Below are 23433 nucleotides of genomic sequence, written 5' to 3' on the forward strand. Positions count from 1 at the left end.
GATGCGTCGCGGACGATGGCTTAACCATCGTCCGCGCCCGATCGATCATCCGCGGACGAAGCACGGACGATGCTCATCATCCGTCGCATCGTCCGCCACTGTGGCATCGCGGACGATGCGACGCGTTTTTTATTTTAAATTTAATTTTATTTAATTTTCATAACCTATATATATTCTCATTTTTTTCACTCATTTTTCACTTTTTTCACTCTCAAATTCACACTACATATTCTACACTTCTAACAAAATGAGTCCCGGAGATTACCCAAGTCCGAATAGTCCGATGTTCGGTGGTGCACGATGGCCGGGTACAGAACCCGACGACTACCGGCCATTCGACAGCAACGCCCAGTACGATCCCGACTTCAGCACGGACTCGTACGGGCTGTCAGACATGGAGCCTTCTTCGAACCGCACACCCGCCGCCCCCGCCGCTGCTCCTCGCGGCAGATCCGCCGCCCACGCCGCCGTGTCGGGCTCCGCCACCAAGAAGAGGCGGCCCAAGGCACGAGCCCAGAAGTTGCCGCAAATGGCTATGTGTGAAGAGTTCGCCCCGGGAAGGACGAACTACGCCGCGGACGAATCCTTCGTCTTGACAAGATGTTGGATTGATGTGTCAGAGGATCCGGTGTTCGCCAACAACAAGAAGGTTACGGCATATTGGGAGCGCATCGCCAAAAAGTACAACGAGGCCAAGCCGCCCCAACGAGGCAAGCACTGGGATCAAATCAAGAAGCATGTCAATCTGTTCGCGGGGAAGTACGACAAGTGCGAGAGGGAGCAGGCCAACGGCGAGAGTTTGTCGGATGTGCGCGACAAAGCGGTGAGATCGTACACGTCATTGTACGACGACTTCAAGCACTACCAGTCCTGGGCGATCTTGAAGGAGAAGCAGAAGTTCGTTGGTGGTATGATTCCACAATCGACGGTGGCGAAGAAAAGGGCGTCGAAGCGCACCTTCGCTGATTATACAAGCAGCGAGAGCGGCACGTCTCCAATGGACCTCAACAATCCGATGTTCGAGGATGAGAGTTCCGGCACTCCGATATCCCATCATCCCCCTGACATCAAGGCTGCCAAGGCCAAGGGCAAGGCGACCACATCCGCCACGGCGCTGCCTGACCATGCCGCAAGCCCGGCCCCGAGCTCGACCCTGAGCGCGAACCCGACCGAGACTTCGGCTGCGTCCCATGCCTACACTGATTTGGTGGCCTCCTCCGACTACAGGACGTTGTTGGACGCACACAACGCCCTGATGCAGACGACCAACCTGGCTCAAATCGAAGGCATCCAATGGATGATCGATGGCCTCACCTGCAGATTGGGACTACTCTAGACCGGATTTAGTGCACTTTTTTTTTTATTTCTTTTGTAACCTTTTTTTTAATTTCTTATTTTGCAATTTTTTTTTAATTAAGTAAATGTAGGATTTGCATTAATTGTGTTTTTTTTTTTATATTTATTTTGCTTGATATATTTGCATAAATTATATAATAAATACAAAATAGAAGTAAAATGCTTAGGGCGTTGCTTAGGGCGGGCTATAGTCCGCCCCATGGCAGGTGGAAGTGGCGGAGGATAAAATGCTGACGTGGCGGTGCATAGGGCGTCGCTTAGGGCGGGCTATAGTCCGCCCCACTGTGAATGCTCTAATGAGTTGGGACACATTCTCCACTAACAATACTTAAAAAATTTCTCTATCTATCTCTCTCTCTTACTTTACTAATAATGCATTAAAACCCGTACCGAATTCAAAGTTTATACTCTTTGGGAACGGAGGGAGTATATTTACATTAATGTGAGAGAGAACTTTTTTCAAAAAAAAAAAATGATATCTTTTGTGGAATAACTAAAAAGGAAAGTGTGACATCTATTATGGGACGGAGGGAATATTGACTTTGTCTCAATTGGAGTAATATGTACTCCTTTCATCCATTATTAGGAGTCTCATTTCTTTCCAACTTGAGTTTTAAAAATTATTAAAAAAAAGTGAGTGAAAAAGTTAGTGTGATATATAGGTCCCACTATTAGCTTTAAATAATATGTGAGTGAAATGATTTAGTAATATTCATAAAATGTGAGGCTCTTACGACTATTTGTGATGATAACGAATCGAGACTCCTATTCGCACCAAAATGGAATAATGAGACTCATATTCGCGGACTAAGAGAGAATAATAAAGTGGTGAGTTTCTATTATACTATTATTCACTCTGCTAATTTTTCTTTCTCTCTAATTTAACTATTTATTACTCCCTCCATTCTAATGAAGATGACCCCGTCCTTGGGCGGCACCAGAATTTATGCAACTTTATTTTGTGTGTGAAGTGAGGAGAGTAAAGTAAGAGAGAATAAAATAAAAAGAAAGATGTTTCCACTTTTAGGACCCGTTCACTATGTAAGATATAGCAAGTTTAGGCTCAATTTCTGTAGTTATTCTTACGTCTACTTTCCAAGATGAATTACTTGTTGGCCCTACAAAATATCCTCGGCCCGCACTGTTCATTAGAAAAATTGCCCAAAATTCAAATCAGTAATAGATGTAAGATTCCGTTTTTACCCCTCAGCTTCATTTCACCCAAATTGGTTTTTCATTCCCCCCTCTCAAGTTTCCCCCAAAATCGCTAGGGCAAATTCTCACTCCTCCTCGCTGCATCTTTGTGTACGATACCCTGCTAATCATTCCGCGAAAAATCTCGCCGAAGATGTGTTGACAATTAACAGACGCAGAGACATAAGTAAACCAATTGGGCCACTACACTCAAAATCCAACCAATTCTAAAGTAAATCACATAAGAACATTACTAATTCGAGCATACCTATTACCAGTTGAACAAGAGTTTTGATTCCTGTAAAGCAAGCGACGTAGCCCAAAACCCCTTTTTGTAGAATGGGGGCTGCTGAAAAATTCCAAAGTGGCGCCCATTTTTTTGCTTTCCCGCTACTGAAATGATTTTGGGAATTTTGGAGGGTAATTTAGGTAAACCACTGAAGTGGGGGACTTTTTAAGAAAATAAAAAATCATGGAAAATGCAATTATAGTTTAATATCGTGATCAGTGAACATCTGAAATAAAATTGGAATATGTGGGCCATACCACTCCATTTAAGACCAAGTTATTTATCTATTCATTAAAAATGAAGGTAGGTGAACGAGTCCTTAGTAATGAGTTATTTTGATCGAGACAAACTAAAAAAAAAAAATGACTCATCTTTAATGGGACGAAGAGAGTATCATTTTTTCAAACGCGTGAAAAAAGAACTCAAAAGAACCGTGTATCTTAGACGATGTACTAATTCACAATCCAATTTTCTTAATTTGGGCTCAGTAATATAATATTCAGCCCATCTCTCTCTTATTCTGCTCTTTTAAACATCGAGTTTTCTTCTTCATTAAAAGAAAAAAGTCAGCATTTTTATTTTAACAGAAAAACAGAAAGTCTGCCTGGACTAGCTTAAGGCGGCCGCCGTGATCGTAATTCCGATCACTGCAATTGCGTAGTCGATTTGGTTGGCTGCTCAAACCTTTTCAAATGGTAATGTCCTCCTGCACTCACTTAATTCATTTGTTTATGCACTCAATTTTGACCCATTTAATCTATTTTCCTGTTTAGGTTTGTCAAAAGCCTAATCCTCAATTCAATTGAGTTCAATTACTTGCTGTGGCACTCCAAACTAACGAAAATTCATCATACAATGTCTCTGAAGATTGCTAGAAGTTAAGAAACCAAAGCATAGAGATTAAAATCAACGGGGAAAACATGGTTTCGGAGATGTCAAGTGCGGATGGCGGCACATCTGCGAGTTTGCAGCGCACTTTTAAATACTTATTAGGTTTTACAATTTTCACGTTCATCTCTATCTCCAGTTATTGAGTTTGTGATACAGTATTTACGTGTTATAGTGTTTACTTTGTAGCAACGCAGTTTCTGGCGAGGGGAATCCCATTCATATTCAACTCCTGGATTGTCAGACACTTATCTGAGGAAGATTATGCGGTAATTGTATTATGATAATATTAATCTCTTTTTGGCGAAATGAATGTGAATTTTGTCATAACTTTTTTAGGGAAATTTAGGAGTTACTTAATTGTTGTATGGTTAGAGAAATCACTTGTTGAACAAAAATGGACATACAGAATTATAAATGATTGTTAATCTGTTTGATTTCAACAGCCAAGAATCTCTATGGGGTGGGTGTGGAGGATCGAAATTGACTATTTCTTGTTTCGATTAAATTTCAAGTGATTTGGGCATTAACATAATTTAAAGGCAATTAATCTGAATTGTAATTTCAGTTCTAATGATTCATATGACCTGTGTCCACTTTACATTGTTTGGGAAAGATTTCGATGTTCAGAAGCATGACATCTAACCTTTTGTTTTTCATTATTACACTTGTTATTTAAATTATGTGTACTTGAATTAGTTAATATGTTTCTTAGTTCATTGGACTTTGATATTCTCACAATATTTCTTGCTAACTATGCTTGCGTTCATCATTTTTTTTTTTTTGAAGTACTATCTAACACTAAGGGCCCGTTCGATTTGCAAGATTGTATCTCATGATTGAATATGTATTATGTTCGGTTCATGAGGTTGAATCTAACAACTTAATCTTAGATGGATAATCATATGATAATGAGTCGTAGCCACCCCTCCTACTAAAATAACCTGACAACTTAATCATAGATGGAAGATCATAATGAATTAATGAGTCATAGCAACTGAATGGCATCTAAGTGTTTCTTGAAACAATGCAGGTTTATGCCGTCCAGTTCCATTTGTTTGTTACCTGCATATTGTTTCTTAGTAGAGAGGGATTCCGGAGAGCATGCATGCGGGAAGATATCAAATGGTATTCTTAAATGCTTTTATTACTGCGATGCCCTATTATCCGTATTTTAGTCTTGTTTTCATGTACCTGCTCTCTGTGCTCACTTACCTTCAGTCTGGATTTGCTTGCTTCCCTTAATTACCTAATGACTTCCATTGATGTGATACGTGTCCATCTTTTCATGAATGTTCAGTGTCATTACTTAACATAGAACAACTTCATCAGTGCATAAAAATGTTTTATGTAATTCAGTTTTTTCATCCAAAATCTAGTTAAATTATGATTTCTTTATTGTGGTAATAACAGATGTAAAATGATCTACAAGTAGAAACTTACAGTTCAGATCACGTTTCAGGTTATGTGCTTCTTCTGCTAATTTTAAAAAAAAACACATATGTTTGCCAATGTTCGGGCCTTTGATGATTTTTTCTGATGTAAATGTTTTAAATGCCAGAATATGCATGGATATTTACTTATTTAGTTGTGTTTGGTTATCTGAATGTACTCTGAAAATGGATTAATCAGTGATGGAGCTTCAGCAACAGGAGCAAATGCTGCTAAAATTTTGAAAGTGTCCTGGATAACTTTGCCTATAGGAATACTGGTTACACTTGGAGCATGCATATTTGTATTCTGGTGGCAAGATCTAAGTTATTCTAGTCCATATGGACATGCTATCTTGATTAATGGTAAGCCTACAGACCTAGAGTTTCAGGGATGTGGTGCTTTGGTGCTACACAATATTAAGACAATTCTGATATTAGAAGTCTTGCATTTAATATATTAATATTTAAAATGCGATAGTGAGCTAGTGATTGTTTAATAATAGTAGAAGCAAAGTATATTGGTCTCTTCTGGTCCAACTAACTTCTGATGTTGAATCATTCTAAGGTTGTTGCTATTAGCAAAATATATTACTCTTCAACTTTGAGATACATAGAGCATTAAGTGGTGTTTTATTCAATCAGCTGCTCTTCTTTGGGAACATAATGGTTAAGTGGCATATAATACAGTCATCATCTTACTTTTCTCTCTGTTTAAGACATATTTTATCTATTTGTGCATATGCAGGTTTTGCATGCATTCTTGAGCTACTGGCAGAACCGTTTTATATTTTGTCCCAGACATTGGTTCTTCTGAAATTGCGGCTTCTTGTTGAAACTGCTGCCACTCTTTCACGCTGTATGATAACATATATTCTCATCCTGAAGCAGCCAAGCCTGGTAAGTAGTAGAGCTATGCTTTGCATTCTCAATCATAGAGGAGTTCTTACTGTCCTGACCTATTTTAGTGAAGAATCAAGCAAATTATATTTTACTAAAACTGTATGCTTAATACTTTCATCCAATGGAATTTATACTGCCCTTTATTATTTAGGGAATTAGGTTCATGCAACCTCAAACTATGTCGATTTTTGCTGGCTCAATCTTGACACCATAAAAAAACTAATTGGTCTCTCATCTGGCCCCTTAAGGCTCACACCCTAAAAATTGAAGCAGATCCCCTCTGTAATGATCAATTCGTATGTTCTTTTCTTGATTGTGCAAACAAATCGTCTCTCTCATATTCTCGAGTGCCTTTAATTATTAAAATACAGATATTCACGAGTATTATTGTGCTAGAACTTTTATGTGTTTTCTTTGGTCTTCAACTGAGTTGCACTGTAACTTCCAACTAATCAAGTATTATATGAACTACAGGAGAAAGCAATTGTATTTGCACTGTCACAGGTTGCATATGGAGCATCTATTTTCTTGGGTTACTGGGGCTACTTTCTTCTCTTTCAAGTCTATAAATCCTCCATTCTCTTTCCATTCAGGTATTATAATCTTTGTGGCCTCCATTGTACTGAGCTGCACTTATTTTCCACAAAGAACATAACATGGAAAATCAAATGGCTAACAAGTAACATCTAAGATAATTATTTATTGAAGTGTATTGGAGACTATTGTTTTCATGATCTACTCTGTTGCCTGGAAATTTAGTTTCTCTTTCACATTCCTTTATTCATGTCATACTCTAATTCTACTACCTCCGTCCCTTAAAATAGAAACTATTTCCATTTTGGGCCATCCCTTAAAAATAGAAACTTTTAATCTTTCTATTTTAGGACGTGGACCCCACAATGCACTAACACTTCTTCCGCTACTTTTTCTCTTCCTCTCTCTTACTTTACCCATTTTTCTTTTCCTCTCTCTTACTTTACCAATTCTTTTCTCTTACTTTACCATTTGTGCATTATAACTCGTGCCGTTTCAAAAGTTTATGCTTTTCGAGGATGGAGGTAGTATTATATAACTCCATCTTTGTTTCAAGTACTTAGGTGTTTTATTTTGAGACTGAATAGGATGATTGTTCAATAGCTAGTGGTCAGAGGAAGTCAGCTGGGTTTTGTTTTATGAATTGTTATATGGTTACTACCTTATCTTTTATTCTACGTGGACATTCTGGGGTAAGATCTCAAAATGGTGTCAATCTGGATAATCTTGTAGCATTTGAACCACATAGTATTGTCTATCTAGCTTTTTCTAGCATACAAAACCCTTGGTGTATTCTTCCAACATGCATAATGATTGTAATTTCAAGATGTAGTAATATTTTTGTAAGTTCAATAGAACAATCACTTTTCTCATTTATTTACTTCGAGTTTTTTTTTTTGATACTGCTTTTCAGGGTAGGAAATACAACGAGTTATGACCGTCCGCTTGCCAACATGTGTATGATTTTTACTCTTCAATCTTTCCGAAAGTTTATTCTTCAGGAAGGTGAAAAGTTTGTCCTTGTTTGGTTGGATACACCATATAACCAAGCAGTCTATGGACTAGTCGACAAACTTGGTAAGTTGACCATGCACGTTTTTCTTGTGTTCTTTTCTATATTTCATTTGCAAGGATAAGATTATTTTCAAATGGATGCTTGCTTGATAAATGATATTGGATATGCGTGCGAGATTTACCTATTTTAGAATTTTTTTTAATCGCTAGTCAGTCAGTAATCCAAAAAAACTAAGATGTTTTTCTTGCAGGAAGCTTAGTGGTGAGGTTGATTTTTCTTCCATTCGAAGAAAGTTCTTATATGACTTTTGCAAGGTCTGCCTCAGGTTTATACCTCTTCTTTTATGAGAACTTTATTTCTGGCATGCCAATGTGTATATCTATTCTGCAATCAACAATGATTTGGTGTACAATTATTAGAATTTACTTGGTGGTTGTTGTTTATATGCTGACATGCTTATCTGATGTGATAAAGTGTGTGTGGGGGGGGGGGTGTCTTCCCTTATATAAAGCTGAACTGGATTAGACAAAAGAAATTAAAAATGAGTGCGCATCCAAACAATGCCTCAGCTTTCGGCATGCCACGTGCGATTTCTGTTGCTGGAAATCGAACTCCATGATGTGACTGTTAAAAGTTGATGGTTCAGATTTTTATTTTCTTTAGGTATTAAAGTGTGACTTTCCCATATTTTGTTATCCTATGCTACTGGAAATAACTTCAATAATCTCATAAGCAGCAATTCTGATGCTAGATTTGACTGTAGTAGTCCATCAAAGTTGTATGGGGGTCTTTTGGCCAATTTTTAGTGCTTCTGTAGATTTTATGCTTGCCTAAGCTATTAATCTAAAGGTATACGGGTGAGATTAGCTTTGGTAGAGATTGGGAAAGAACAGTAGATTACATTGTTTGATAATAGACATGAATTGGCTTTATTATTTTAAGGTAAGACAGAAAAATGAACAAACGATTCTTATAGATTGTTCAAAAAGCATTGTCATGCAATAAAATTAATTTTATTTGGCAAATTGTGCAAATTGTTGAAGCCTGGTTATGGCTGTTTTACAGTTTACAATATTTAGCCTCATTATAGATAAACATGAGCATTCATTTCTAAGATGCATGTTAACTTTCTAACTTTGTGTCCACGCAGGAGATCCCAAAAAAAAAGTGAAAAATCTTGCGAGGAGTCTTACAGATGCACTAAAGCTTGTTTTGCTAATAGGTATACTGCAATTGTCTTGCTTCCTAGCTGTGTACCTTTTGTTCTTTGAAGATACCTATGATTACTCTATTTTGCAGGTCTGGTGGTTATTGCATTTGGTCCAAGTTACTCCTACTCCCTCATCAGATTGCTGTATGGCAGGAAATGGAGTGACGGAGAAGCTTCTACAGCACTCCAATATTTTTGCCTTTACGTGATAGTTATAGCCATGAATGGTAAATGATTGTACTTTCTACTCTTTCAGTATATCCCTCATCTTTCCTATGAGTCTTGACACTATATTATACTGTTTTTCTTGTTTTGGGGTCATTGTGTTTTATGCTGCTGCTCTTTGATTATTTTTCGGCAACAAAATTGGTTTTGCAGTTTCTGGAAGAACAATACTAATAGTTTCTAGCTATTTAAGGACAACTACATGGCTAAAGTTGTTTGACTGATCATAATCTTATCTATCAGGAACATCTGAAGCATTTTTGCACGCAGTTGCAACAGAGAATCAACTTAAACGATCGAACGACGCATTGCTAATCTTCTCGTTGATTTACCTGGTCATGAATGTCTTACTTATAAGATCAGCAGGTGCAATCGGCTTGATATTAGCAAATTCCTTGAGTATCCTTTACGAATTTTCTAAATATTACTATAGGCCATTCTAATCTGCCATACTTCTGCTTGATGTAGTTTATTATGTTAAGTAGCAGCACATATAACAATGGTGATAATTAATTGATCATTCAAAAAATTTTCTTCCTTGACGTTCAATAAAAAGACATGATCTTGCGGATAGTCTACTCAGCAATTTTCATCAGACAGTTTTTCAAGGTATGCCTATAATATGCCACTTATATGCCTTCTTTTGAAGCATTGCAGCTTGTGGATACGATGAACCATAGCTCATTGTGTGTCGTCTTCGCAGGAATCCTCCTCCTTTTCCTTTAAAAGTTGTTTGCCTGGTGGGTATGAGTTTCTTCTGGTTTCAGGTTTTGCCACCTTCGTCTTTGAAAGGCTATATCTTGATCGAGATAAATTCTGGGCCACCTTTGCTGTGCATCTCTCTTTCGGTTTGTCCTGTTTCATTGTATCTGCATATGTAATGTGAGTATTACTGTGGATTTTTTCGTGACTGTCTTCCAATCGAGTAGCTTTGATGTTTCTAATAATGGCACTCTTGTCTTCAGCTATCGAAAGGAGAAGCCTTTCATTAACAAAATCATACGTTTCCGCGAACATGCTGATTGAATCTGCTACACATCGAAGGTTACATGTTTTTTTTCGCAGTCAATCTGTCGTAAAAGATTTTTATTTAGTATGCAATCTTACCTTCTTCATTTTTTTTTTCAATATGTAGGTTGTGACATGACGATAGAAAATCACTGTTGCAGAACGATATCTGTATCAGTTGTAGCTGACATTAGTACTTGAACTGTAACAATATAAGTTAGTTTATTGCCTAGCAATCTCATGATTTAGTGTTGTGACATGTTATGCTTCTTGTTAATTTCTTTTTGAGGGAGGTGTATTAGTGTTGTTACTACTTCTTAATCTAAGAGGTGAAGTGGATGCAATTTGGTTGAGTATTAATAAGATTGACTCAGTCCTTTGCTTGCTTTAAGTCAAAGCTTGAATTGTGAATTGGAAAACTCAGAAGACTCATTAACATTATAAAATTTATTTTGAGCTCAATCGAGATTAAAATTCTCTGTTAATATAAAATTTAAATTTAATTTGGAGAATATAATTTTAATAAATTAGTTCATAGATTTTAGGTCATATTGGACCATGTATTTTGGGTCATGAACAGGCTTACACCCATTCAAAATGGGCCCGATCTTGTTTCTTCCTCTGTTCCATAGATTTAATTTCTTCCTTTCATTTCCGTAATGATGGTTTACGAAAATGAATATTGATATTTATATAATTATTATGTAAGCTATAAGATTAAGAATATATAGAAGTAGAAATTATCACTTTATATTAGTCAGTTTTGAAACCATATTCATTGTTTTATCTCACTATGGTTTACTCTAGTTTTCTGATTAATCACTTTATCTATATTGTTAAATGTCTTTATGTTAATTAATTTTGTGCATGTTTGAAATAATTTCAAGACTTTGATAAATCCAAAAATTTTGGAAAATCAAAAAAGTCAAATCTTAATGCTAAAGTCACTCAACAAAAAAGGTACTCTGTCCGTTAGCCGTTCATAATCTTATTTTAACTCATAATGAGTTTTAAGAAATTGTTTAATTTTATGAAGAAAAATAGAAAAATAAGTTAGTAAAATATGAACTTTCACTTTTATATACTTCCTCAATCTTATAAAAATAGATTAGTTTTATCATGTTAGGTCATTCCCAAAATAAGACAAAGTCTAAATAAGGAAAGTTTTTAACCAATTAAACATCACTAATAATGTGGGCCTTACAATCAACTTATACTGCTCTCACTACCTTTTTTTCCCTCTCTTACTTTTTTTTCATTTCTCTCTTACTTTACTAATTGCACATTAAAATCTGTGTTATTTACAAATTTGTCTATTTTTTGTGAGGATATACAGAGTGAAGTATTGATTTTATAATAAAATGTGAGTAATGATTTAGGTGAATGGGGGCTCTACTTACTTAGAATGAAAAACGGTAAATAAGACTTTAAATCCCGGACAGCCTGAAATGGCAAAATGAAATATTTTTTCACGGACGAAGGGAGTATCAAATTAAAATACTACTGCACTACATTTTTAGTGTAAATATCATATTCTCTCCATCAATAAAAAATAGTAGTTCCAAGGATAAATATCACATATATAATAAAAATTAGAAAAGTAAGAGATACTGAGAAAAGTTGAATAAGGTATGATAAAGAGAAAAAAAGTGGTGCTATTAATTTGCGAAACACTTTTTTATTTTTAGATGGAACTATTTTTTGCTGACACCTCAAAATGAAAATATAAATAAAGGAATATTAAAAAGTGATTTTGCTTCAACTATATTTATACTAAAATCAAACTTAAAATAAATATTTTTATTGACTTACTTTTATATTAAAAAAATTAGAAAAAATAGTTTAAATTTGTTTTAGTGTAAATTTAAAAATAGATATATCTTGTTCAGAAACCTAAAATGGATAGATTTACACTACCATTAAAACTACTCTTACTACTCTATTTTGATATTTAAAGTAATATTGTTAGAGATGGTTGTAAAACTTTTTCATTACTCTATTTTGGTATTTAGTGTAACACCAAACGCTAAATATACACAGTACAAGCTGGAATTTCTAGTGACATTGAGTCAATTACAACTAAAATAAAGATCAATGAAGTTTGAAAATGAAATCAATCTACTTTTGAGGTTACGTGCTAGGCATTTCTGGTTCACATAATTATATCCTACTACTCTGAAAGAAAACAATTTATTGTGCAAATGGATATAATGCTATTTTGGAATTAATATTTTTAGATTGATTGTATATGTTACAGGACAGGGAAATGCTGAATCTTATTGTTCCATTAATTTTTGAGTATGACCTTCTGAATATTGTTTTCTATACAAATGTCATATAAAATTCAGTAGCTTAAGCCTTAACGGTTTAATTATTAGTCTTTTAACTAAAAAATCTATGGGCCAACCTCAATGAAAACATATTTTTATTCTTTATTTCTTCATTTTATCGATTGATGTTATTTCTTCTTACCAAAATAAACTCTTAAAATATTTTATAAAATCTAAACTCCTACTAGTTTACATATATTATAAGTTTTATTTATTTTAAAAAATCTAGTTATTTACATTAGTATGTAAATATATTTGTGAATATTTATAATAATTTTAGATTTTTAAAGTTAAGTTGTTTCATTATGAGTCTAATCGGGGAATTAAAACATGATTCTATCAAATTAAATACAGATACGTCTTTGGAAGGGAGCTCGACTTGTGCTTTTGGGGGTGGACTATTTGCGACGCTACAAGATGTTGGAAAGGTGGGTTTATCACCAATATTGGAGTTTGTTCCATTTTGACTGCAGAAATTTGGTGTATGTATTATGGGTTACAAGTCGCTAAAACTTTGGGCTTTCGGAAGTTGGAAGTAGAGAGTGATAGTTTTTTCGGAGTTTCTATGATTATGGAGCCCCTCGAGGTATCTATCTGTTGGCAATTGTGCACAAGGTACATGAGTTATTGAAGGATTTTGATCCGTGGTGGTACAGCATGTGCACCGAAAAAGGGAATTTTGCTATTGACTTTATGTCACATTATGCTTATAGGTTTCATAGAGGAATGCATGTGTTAGAAACAGTCCCTATGGAGCTCCGTAGTTGGCTGCTGCATGATAGAATAGGCATTTCTTATATTCGGTAGTTTAGTTTTGTTTTTAGGCTTTGCCTTCGTTAGCTACCCAAAAAAACATGATTTGTTTACAATTATAAAATCCTTAATTTTTCTCTATGTAGTGATGATGGATATGTATTCCGACATTTTTCAAAATCAACTAGTTATTTCTGGAAAATCGGGACATAAATCTTACAATGATGGTATTATCAAAAGTCGGGACACAACATTATACTTTCCCTAATTAAATTATATAGCATGAATAACATGATTGTAGACCTGCCCAAGGTTTACCGAACCGACAATTAACTGTGAAATCGTAACCGCCGGTTATGGTTCCAAACCGGAACTGTGAGAAATATTCCGAACCGAAACCGTGAATTTTAGAACCGTGGTTCGTTTAGTTTTCAAATTTTTTGAACCGAAACTGCGACCGAACCGCTAGTTCCGACAAGAGACACGAGGAATCACTGCACCAAGTGACGTTTCAGCTTTTTGCAGACGATTTGTTGACCAAAACCGGCGGTTCCACGGCCGACCAAAAAGGTGAGCGAGGTAAGAGAACTACGTGAGCTTTGATTCCTCAATTAAATTGTGGATACGTAGGCAACTTAACTCAAATTTGAAAAGTCTAACTTTGAAAATTTAAGTTGAGCTCAAGCCCTTTTCAATTTTTTTTCCTTTTTTCCTCATTTCATGTTTTTTTTGTTTACGTTTAGACGAGTACGACACTTGTAAATTACTATATCACATTGTAATTTGTTTGTAAATTTTATCACATTGTAATTTGTAAATGTAAATTGTAAATTTGTAATGTATGGTTGTCCGTTTCAAGTTTCAACTCTAATTCAATTAAATTGATATAATTTTCACCTTATTTGTCTTACTTCAATTTAAACTATCCATTTTCTTTTTTCAATTTATTTTATAATTTCAAACCACATGGCAAAAAAAAAAAAAGGAAAAACACCGCGAAACCGAACCTACGAACCGTCCAAAAACCGACGGTTCCAAACCGAAACCGAAACCGCCGATTTTTGAACCGAAACCAAAACCGAAAAAGTCTCACGGTTTGGATCCGGTTCCATATTTCCCAAAATCGGAACCGGCGGTTCCGAACAGAAACCACCGGTTCATGAACCGTGGGCAGGTCTACATGATTGTGCTTAGTCATATCACATCCACCAATTTTTACATCATTTTGGCTAAGAAATTTATTGTTTGATTTTACTACTTATGTATCTTAAAAGAAATTAGAAACACTCATATACATATTTGAAGACAATGGATTAACGTTAGTTTGATAATACATAGTACTAAAATAAACTACTCTCTTCGTCCCACTAAGTTATGTTTAAAAACCTTTTGTTTCTTTATAAGACATTGGGATATAAAAGTGCCTATTTGTTTTGTTTTTTGTATTTCTAGCAACGATTATCGGGATTTAATTTAATGAATACTACATTACTAATATCAATTAGATCATGCTCATTTTTTTGTATATCATGGGCCGTATATGTGGGTTTTCTAAATTATTAATAAGCGTTGCAAACTTGGTCACGAGACATCTGTCTTAGTAATGTTAAGAATGCGACACCAAAAAAGGAGAAAGATTATGATTTTTTTGTCATTAAATTTGGGATGTGGTCACTTTAAAATTGTTGAATGTCAACGTACATTTAGAACCATACAAAAGTTGAGCTTGCATCATTGCTGATGCCTAAGTAGAAATAGCAGCTGAAATCTTGAAAAAGAGTCTTCGGTTCCATACAAAAATATTTCACATCATCAATCACTATTCCACAATAATAAGCCGACCCATAAAAATGACTTGAAGATGGTCATGTGAAAGGATCGATTTTTAACTTCATATCAAACTACATAATTAATTGCGTCCACATTAGAATTGAAGAGAGTGAGGTGTTGCGTTTTTATTTAATTATTTAAATTTATTTTCAATTTCATTTTTTTTGCTTTTAATTAAGTAGGGGACCTCATATATAGTTGATGGTAGAAAGGAATTGATGTGATGGCGACTGCCCACTCACGCATGTTTCAAAATTGACACTTGGATAGTAAAATTTCATAAGTATACGCTCCAAAATATAATCCCGTACATATAGATTGGGAATTCCATGAGTTCAATTAAAAAAAATTGTTAGAATAAAATAATAAACATAAACTTATAAAAAAACCTATAAAGAAACATTGATTTTGTAGCCGTTTTGAAAGAGTCAACCATTTGACCATTAATAGACGTTGACGGGGATTGAGGATATTATATTATACTAATTTCTAATCATCGATATATTTATTTTATAATCATCGGTATAATAGTCTTTATATTCTAACAACAAAAATTAATCGTATAGTTTAATGTAAAGATTTTCTTTAAACGTTTGATAGAAATTAATAATAGGGTCCCCAAAAGAGACCATAATATAAAAAATATTCCTTCCGTTTCTTTTGACATGTAGATTATATTTAATATGTTAAAGGGAGAGAATAAAATATTAGAGTGAATAAAATAAGTAAGATAAAAAAAAAATAAAGTACGAGAGAAAATGTATTACTCTTACTTTTTATCAAAAATAAAAATGACTCTATTATGTTGGAACGTCCAAAAATGAATACGACTCTATTAACATGGAATGAATAGAATATAAAATTGGCATCAATCGATGAGTATACTTAAATTTGGAAATAGATAAACCATAGTCGTTATTATTAACAAAATCCTTATAGTTCTACGATATTAGAATTATGAATCCAATAGAAGAGAGAACAAAAACTTAAGAACAATGTACCATTCTTGAAGGCGTAGCAAAGTTAATGAAGTAGCACAATCTCTTTTATATATAAATAGGAAATTTAAGTTCGCTCATGATGGACTCGAATCTAAGATATTTGGTCTCGGAGTGACCAATTTTTGGTTAGAATATAATCTGGATCACCTATTGAAGTGGATTTGACGAGGTAATTACACAATTCATACAAAATGTTTTCTCTTTGTCTCATATTGGTGCGAAATGTTTGAAGTTTGCATAATAAAAAAACTTTCATCGTCATATGTGTTTGAACGTCATTAATTCATTACCTACGTGATGTAGAAATATGAAACAATGATGAAATTTTTCGCACCAATGTAAAAATAATGATACAATTTTTTAAATCAACATGAAACAATAATAGTAGAATATTATATACTCTACATTGACAAAGACTGAACGACATCCAAACATAATAATGGAGGTACTAAATTAAAACATGAATGAAACTTTTTATACTATGATTTATGTATATTTTGAATTTTTTTTTAACAATATATAATAAGTTAAAATATTTTCTAACTCCGGATTTGGTAGAAAGTTAGAAACTACTCCACTATACAAGAATATGGGGCAGACTTCTGTAAAGATGTGGGATCATAATTATGTTTAGCATCCATAACAATTAAATTCAATTTATGTAGACCCTACATGTGGAAAATTAGGGAGATTAAGTGTTTATTTTGATCAATTTAGATGTGCACAAGTGCACAATTCTCAATCATAGTAATGTATGATTGATTGAATAAGCATTCTAGATATATGCTATTTCAACATAAAAAGATTTTGATATCAGCATCATCTGAATTCATAGAGTAGGAATAATGTCATATTATTTGTATTTTCCTCTCATTCACAAATTTCGGCGTTTTTACATAGCTTTTCAACTTTAAAAAAAATCCATATTATCGAATTTTAATGTATTTAGAAATTTTTAGTTAGTTCACATATTTTCCTTTTTAGATTTTGAGTTTAGTTACTGCATTCAGTTTTTTAAGCTATTGCCACGATGCGTAGTTTAATTTTTTTATATGCTTTTCATTCTAAATTTAAAGTTTTTTAGTTTTTTTCTTATACGAGAGAAAAGGCTCAAACCGCTTAGAGATCGGTGAGCAAAGGAACCAAAGTTCAGTATCAACTAGCCCAAGAAAACAAGCAACAAAAAAACCTCAAACCAGGAAAAGCAAGCTAAGCAAAGGAAATGCACCCCCGAAGCAGAACAAAGAAAACAAAAACTAAACAAACATCAACCAACTAACTAGGAGGCAGGGCGAGCTATAATGCACATATATGTTTATCAGAGTTGCTTCTGTGATTATGCTCCGTCCATCTTCTAGCTTTAAGAAGTCCTCACACATTTGGCTCGGTGAGAAAGGAAATTCTGGGCACCATCCTTTAGTCCATGCTCCAAGCCTCCAAATAATGAGTCTCTTCTCAGTTTCCCAGTTCGGTTCCAAATAATGAGTCTCTTCGAGTTTTTTAGTTATTGCGTAATTAGCCACTTTTAATATTTCCGTTTACTTATACTACTGTATTTACTTTAATTTTGATATTTATTTAGCTTCTGCATAATTAGTTGTTTGTGATTAATGATTAATACTTCTTCTGTTCCTGAAAAGTATGAACTATTTTCTTATTAGTTCGTCCCTGAAAAATACTATGAACTCTTATTTTGAAATAGTTAAACAATACATTACCGCTATACATCATATTTTGTACAACTTATACCATTATACTACATTACTAATGATGTGGAACCCACTCTCCACTAGCACTAGTTACACTTCCATTATATATTTCTTCTCTCTCTTACTTTACCAATTATACATTAAAATCCGTACCGAATAATGTTTATACTTTTTAGGGACGGAGGGAGTATAGTTATATCTTGTTCTCTATTATTTTGATATTTTGACCGTTTTGTGCAAAACGTGTAGATAAAGAGCTTAACTAGGTGAAAAAAGGGATAAAAAAAGTGGACCTCGAGACATTTCTACCCAACTAAAAACCCAACGACTCGCTAGGATGACACTGACTTCCAGAGAGTTTCTAGCAACTTGCTGGAATTACAAGAAGGTCCAGAGAGTTTGCATCAACTTGTTGGAATAAAACCATAACCAAGACAGTTATCAGCGACTCGTTAGGTGCACACTCATCGACTTGCTAGAATGGCGCTGGCTTCTTTTCAGTCCTAGGAATAAAAGACCTAGGGCACAATTTCCAACACATTCTACAACCCCATATTGTCAAATTTTCATCCAAGAACAAAAAAAAGAAGACCATTGTGAAGATTTTGATCATCAAGAAGAAGGATTCTCACTGCTCAATTCATCTCTGGGACATTGGTATCATCTTGCTTATGTTTCTTATGTTTTCCGTGGATTATATTTGTGATATTCTTTCAAACATTAGTCGCTAAACAACTTGTGTAGGGTTTTGGGTGAATACTACATTGATTATGTTTTGATGTATTGGAATTGAACCTTTTACATAGCTTTTGTAATTTTTTGATTATTCTTGTGCTTTTAATCATTTTCTTGCTTAGCTAACCATTGAATTGTGATCGTTTAACTATATTAATATAGATATACAAAGCTTCTCTTGGTTAAGTGAACAATCATCATTTAAATTATTTGCATTCGAGAACAAAAAAACTTTGATATTAGAATCTAATCAACCTGATGAATGCACTTGAGAGAGGGCCTATTCTATAGTAACGATTTTCCTAATAATCATAGAAATACTAAGTCATTAATGTAGTTGGATCCTAGAACTCCGCCTCTTTCTCCATATTTTCTAAACTTCAAATCATCTTTTATTTTATTTTATGTTGCTTGAATTGGTAGGTAATTTAGGATTTTAGGACCAAACCAAATCTTGAATCGTTTAAATAGTGAATGATTATGATTCAGGTACTTAAGTTAACTGACTAATCTATGTGGATATGATACTCTTGCTTGTCATCACTATAATAGCCCGCCCCAGTACACTTGCGAGACATTTCATTGCTAAAATATGGGCAAGTGAATTTGCTATAGTATTTTCACCTGACCGATCCAATTGTAAATCGATAATTTTATCAGCTTGGCTTGTTCATTTTTAAAATATACCTTGGCAAAAGAAAAAGAAGATATATATAGTACTAAATAAAGGGGAAAAGAGCTAAATATATTTGCATCATGTGACCATTAAGGAATTATATTTGCCAAATTTACACTTAGGGTGACAATTGATTAAAAAAAATGAAATGTGATAATATATTCTACCATAAATATTCTTAATATTCTTATTAATAATAAATATTATAAATATTTGGTGATTCAATGTATCAACAAAAAACAAACACCTCATTAATACCAAATGTTAGGACTTAGCCTTAGAAGACACCGGTAATATTGGAAGTATATGAGTATTTTTTTGAATTTGATTATGTAAGATATGAAGCCGCAACATATGATTTCCTTCATTAATGACTTATTCCGGCCATATTAACGAATGTGAAACCAGAATTGGTGAACTGAACAGTACCTTTCACTGGATCAAATATACATATATTTTTAGAAGTAACTATCATTCCTTGTCCGAAAATTCTTGATGGAATGAACAATATTTAATGTTAAGTCTTCAAAAGATCCTCCAATAACTTATGTGCAGCCATTTGAATAGAAACCGACTAGTACTACTACTATCCCAATATTAAGCAAGTCAATTAATGAAAATTCACCATATGTTACCAGGTGCATAATGTTAGGATTATAATGGATTTTTTTAGATTTCTCTTCAGTCAATTCAGTTAAAGGCAATTAAAAACAATGTTGATGGATAATGGGTTGTGGGACGGTTAATATATTATGGCTTTGTTCATTGCTGTGGACATGGGCAATTGGGCAACCAGGTGCCTAGCTTAGGTGGATATAGCCAAAGAATTACTGCTACAATTTACTTCCTCATCCGTCCGCGAGTAGGAGTCCCGTTTTACCATTTTAGTTCGTCCACGAGTAGGAGTTCCAGTTCACTTTTACTATAAATAGTACTCTCTCCGTCCCATTGAAGATGACCCACTTTCCCATTTAGTTTGTCCCACCTAAGATGACCCATTACTTAAAATGGAAACACCTTTATCTCTATTTTATTCTCTCTCTCTTACTTTACTCTCTCCCTTCAACACACAGAATAAAGTTGCATAAAATCTCGTGCCGCTCAAGAAAGGGGTCATCTTCCTTAGGACGGAGGGAGTAATAGGGTTTCATCTTCCACTAACTCATTGCACTCACATTCATCTAAAACTAATATATACAAGTGAAACCGTTATTCCACTAACTTTTTTCCATCCACTTTTCTTAATATTTATTAAAACACGTGCCGCCAAGAAATGAGACTCCTAATAGCGGACGAAGGGAGTACAAATTAGTGGATGTGAATTGAATGAGAGTAAAATAGTACTCCCTTCTTCTTATAATAAGAGTTACATTTTGTCATTTCAGTCCGTCCCACAATAAAAATCACATTATATTTTTATCATCAATGGTAAGTAGGTTTCACGCCCACTAACTTATTTCACTCACATTTTATTATAAAATCAATATAAAAAGTGGGTCTCATATTGCACAAACTTTTCAATCCACTATTCTTTGTATTTCGTAAAATTCGTGCTCATAACAAATGTGACTCATGTTATGAGACGGAGGGAATAAGTAAGAAAACAATAACATTTTTTTTATGAAGTCTAGCTTGGCCGACCAATATTACGATACCTAATTTCTAGACACAAGGTTGTTTTGTTTCTATATAACTTACCACCATTAATTCACAAATTAATACTTAGTTCTTTTTTTTTCTTTGTCAACTATTATCTTCTTGTTCATAAATAGCATCATTCATTACTTGTGAAAAAACTTGCTAAAATATCCATTTAGTGTCGGCCAAACTATCGTCATTTTGTTTGTGTCTGATTCGCAATTTCGGCAACAACAAATTGGTATGTTTTTGTCTTACTTCATTTTTTCAGATAAAATAAAACAAAAACTAAACACTGAAAATTGTTTAGCTTAACTTAGAAACTATACAATAAATAATAATTAATCAATGTAGACATATAACTTAATACTAATTCGGTAGTAAAATTAGTACTTGTTCATGAATCTATACAATAATACTGAAATTAATCCAAAAAAAAAAAAAAAAACCGAAAAAGGCATCACTGGTGGGGGCTGAAAAAATGAAAATATTTTACATGTTTGTACGTACGATACTCAATGATTGAGTATGCTGAATAAATTCGAAGCAGACCCTTTCTCTGGATGAAAAAATTAATATTATTTGTAAGTCAAAGAAAATAAAAAATTCCCAAATCCTAAAAGGTGTGAACAATATGATCCCACATCAGCTCCTCAACGGATAATTTTATAATAAAAATATTACAATATATACACATAGGCTATATATAAAGCACGTGCAAATTAGGTAATGACCCTACCACGCGTTGTCACGTCTGGCTCCATGATTTTAGTTTGACCCCACACCCGGACCCGACCCGGCCCGATTAACCCTACGCTAAATTTACGCTTATTGGACTTTCCGATTCAACGCGCTGTGACTCGAACCAGAAATTCTACTTCAACCAGCCATGCTCTGGATCTCCCCTTTTTGGTCTGTGCCCTTTCCATATATATACACACCCAATCATGCTCTCAATTCCTCAGCCGCCAAAATCCAATTCATGCATGCAATTGCAATTGCAATTGACTAAAAATGTACAATCCCTCCTCTTCCGCTTCCTTCTCCTCGGGCTCTGCCGCAGCAGAGCCCAAGTACAAGGGCGTCCGGAAGCGGAAGTGGGGGAAATATGTGACCGAGATACGCCTCCCCAACAGCCGGGAGCGCATCTGGCTCGGCTCCTACGACACCGCCGAGAAGGCGGCTCGCGCCTTCGACGCCGCCATCTTCTGCCTCCGCGGCCCCACCGCCAAGCTCAATTTCCCCGCCGACCCCCCCAACATCTCCGGCTGGCAGGGCCTCAACCCCGCCGAGATACAGGCCGTGGCGCAGCACTACGGCAACACCTACTCCTGCAGCCAGCCTCCTCCGCCGCCGCCGCCGCCGGTTGAATTGGATGACACCTCACCCTCGTCGAATTCCGAGGGGATGAATTCCATCGATTGGTCGTTCCTCGACGTGCTGGATTCAGGGAATGCAGGCCGTGTCACGGACTTCGACCTTTTTCACGAGCCCGGTGACATGTACATGCCCCCGAATCTGCCCGAGAGAGGCGCCGATGACGAATACGGCTATGACACGGGGACTAGTGGTAGTGTGACATCCTCGTTTCTCTGGAATTTCTAATCAGGGAAAAATCAAGTAAGTATTTAAACACGAATTCCATCAGTAAGACGTTTCTTCTCCAACTAATAAGTCGGAATTACGACCTACTATATGAGTGTGTAATTTTTAGAAAATGAATACACCCACGCTTTCCGTTTATACATATATAGTAGTACTACTATATATATTTTTTGCCGGGAAGTCAATTTGGGATTAGTTTATGGAGGAAATGGATAGAATATTAACCATTTATGGTTTGTTTAAGGTAGTAAGTACCATTTCACTCTATAATCTATGTTCCCGGATTGGTATATCTTTTTTTATAGTGGCTGAGTGTTTGTAAGATCAGAGTATACTGTAATATATATAAAAATAAAATTAGCTTGTCTCCTTCGAATTTTTTTTTTTGAATTGTTCCACTGTTATTATTAGTTGAAGTGTCTGCAACACAAAAGAGTCATATAAAAAGTTCCAAATGATGATGAGATCCATACCATGCTAAAACATAGCTACATCGAACATTACCTATAATAATGTCAAATTATGCTCTCTATTAAAGGTGAGTATATTGATGCAAACCAATCAAATTCTAGGAAAAAGTTCAGTTCTTAAGTTTTAAGGATAAGATTTCCATTGCATATATCTATACTTAACTTAAACCATCTTTTTTCAGTTTGTTTTGGAGTTTATTTTGAATTTTAATATTTGTTTTTTTCCGGGATTCATATTTTTTGCTCATTCCAATCTTATGCATTCAATTTGAACTTAATTTTAATTTTTGGGGATTTTTTTATGTTTTGGGGTTTTTTTTTGGGGAATGGTGAAAGTGGAACTTCTGTAGCGGCAGAAAACACAGTGCATCAAACGCAAACATTTATTCACCAAACGCACTATTTTCTGCAGCGTATCTTCATTTCTTCACATTTATTTTCTTGTTATACTTAAAAGCACTATGGGATCCAGTTGCACAATTATATAGTTTTAATTTACATGTCTAACTTACTTTCTTTGTTAATTACTTTTATACATAGGGTTTTTTTCATTTGGCTGTTAATTAGCAGTACTATTTTCCAATTCATCTTATTTTATTCAGGTAATCATTTTATTTTAGGAATGAAATCAGAA

The 23433-nt window shown here is 34.7% G+C and overlaps 1 protein-coding gene and 1 pseudogene across 6 annotated transcripts; both read left to right on the plus strand.

Annotated features, from left to right (window-relative positions):
- Window positions 1–3385: 3385 nt before the first annotated feature.
- Window positions 3386–10443, plus strand: LOC125211083 (lipid transporter). Of its 6 annotated transcripts, none has more exons than XM_048110769.2 (16): window positions 3386–3534; window positions 3613–3832; window positions 3917–3996; window positions 4761–4855; window positions 5360–5523; window positions 5906–6057; window positions 6535–6653; window positions 7508–7671; window positions 7860–7934; window positions 8760–8831; window positions 8909–9046; window positions 9288–9443; window positions 9601–9653; window positions 9748–9926; window positions 10010–10088; window positions 10180–10443. In XM_048110769.2, exons 2-15 carry the CDS (start codon window positions 3760–3762, stop codon window positions 10068–10070), a joined length of 1581 nt encoding a protein of 526 aa, XP_047966726.1. In that variant the 5' UTR covers window positions 3386–3534; window positions 3613–3759; the 3' UTR covers window positions 10071–10088; window positions 10180–10443. The 6 variants fall into 6 exon arrangements, with proteins under 6 accessions (XP_047966726.1, XP_088923063.1, XP_088923064.1 ...); XM_089066937.1 differs by having other exon boundaries at window positions 3925–3996; XM_048110770.2 differs by having other exon boundaries at window positions 3389–3534; window positions 3707–3832.
- Window positions 10444–21699: 11256 nt separating this feature from the next.
- On the plus strand, window positions 21700–23011 carry LOC125213113 (ethylene-responsive transcription factor ERF017 pseudogene; annotated as a pseudogene).
- The last annotated feature ends 422 nt before the right edge of the window (window positions 23012–23433 follow it).

Source organism: Salvia hispanica, chromosome 3, assembly GCF_029641045.1.
Source record: "Salvia hispanica isolate PSC_SH4W2 chromosome 3, Shi_PSC_v1, whole genome shotgun sequence".
NCBI classification, from domain to species: Eukaryota; Viridiplantae; Streptophyta; class Magnoliopsida; order Lamiales; family Lamiaceae; genus Salvia; species Salvia hispanica.

What these genes read in the sequence shown, in the direction of transcription:
- LOC125211083 (XM_048110769.2), top strand. Translation starts at nt 3,760, where the DNA reads ATGGTTTCGGAGATGTCAAGTGCGGATGGCGGCACATCTGCGAGTTTG. An exon ending in TCCATTCTCTTTCCATTCAG is followed by an intron (nt 6,654 to 7,507) that starts GTATTATAATCT and finishes ACTGCTTTTCAG; the next exon opens with GGTAGGAAATACAACGAGTT. An exon ending in ATTGTATCTGCATATGTAAT is followed by an intron (nt 9,927 to 10,009) that starts GTGAGTATTACT and finishes TCTTGTCTTCAG; the next exon opens with CTATCGAAAGGAGAAGCCTT.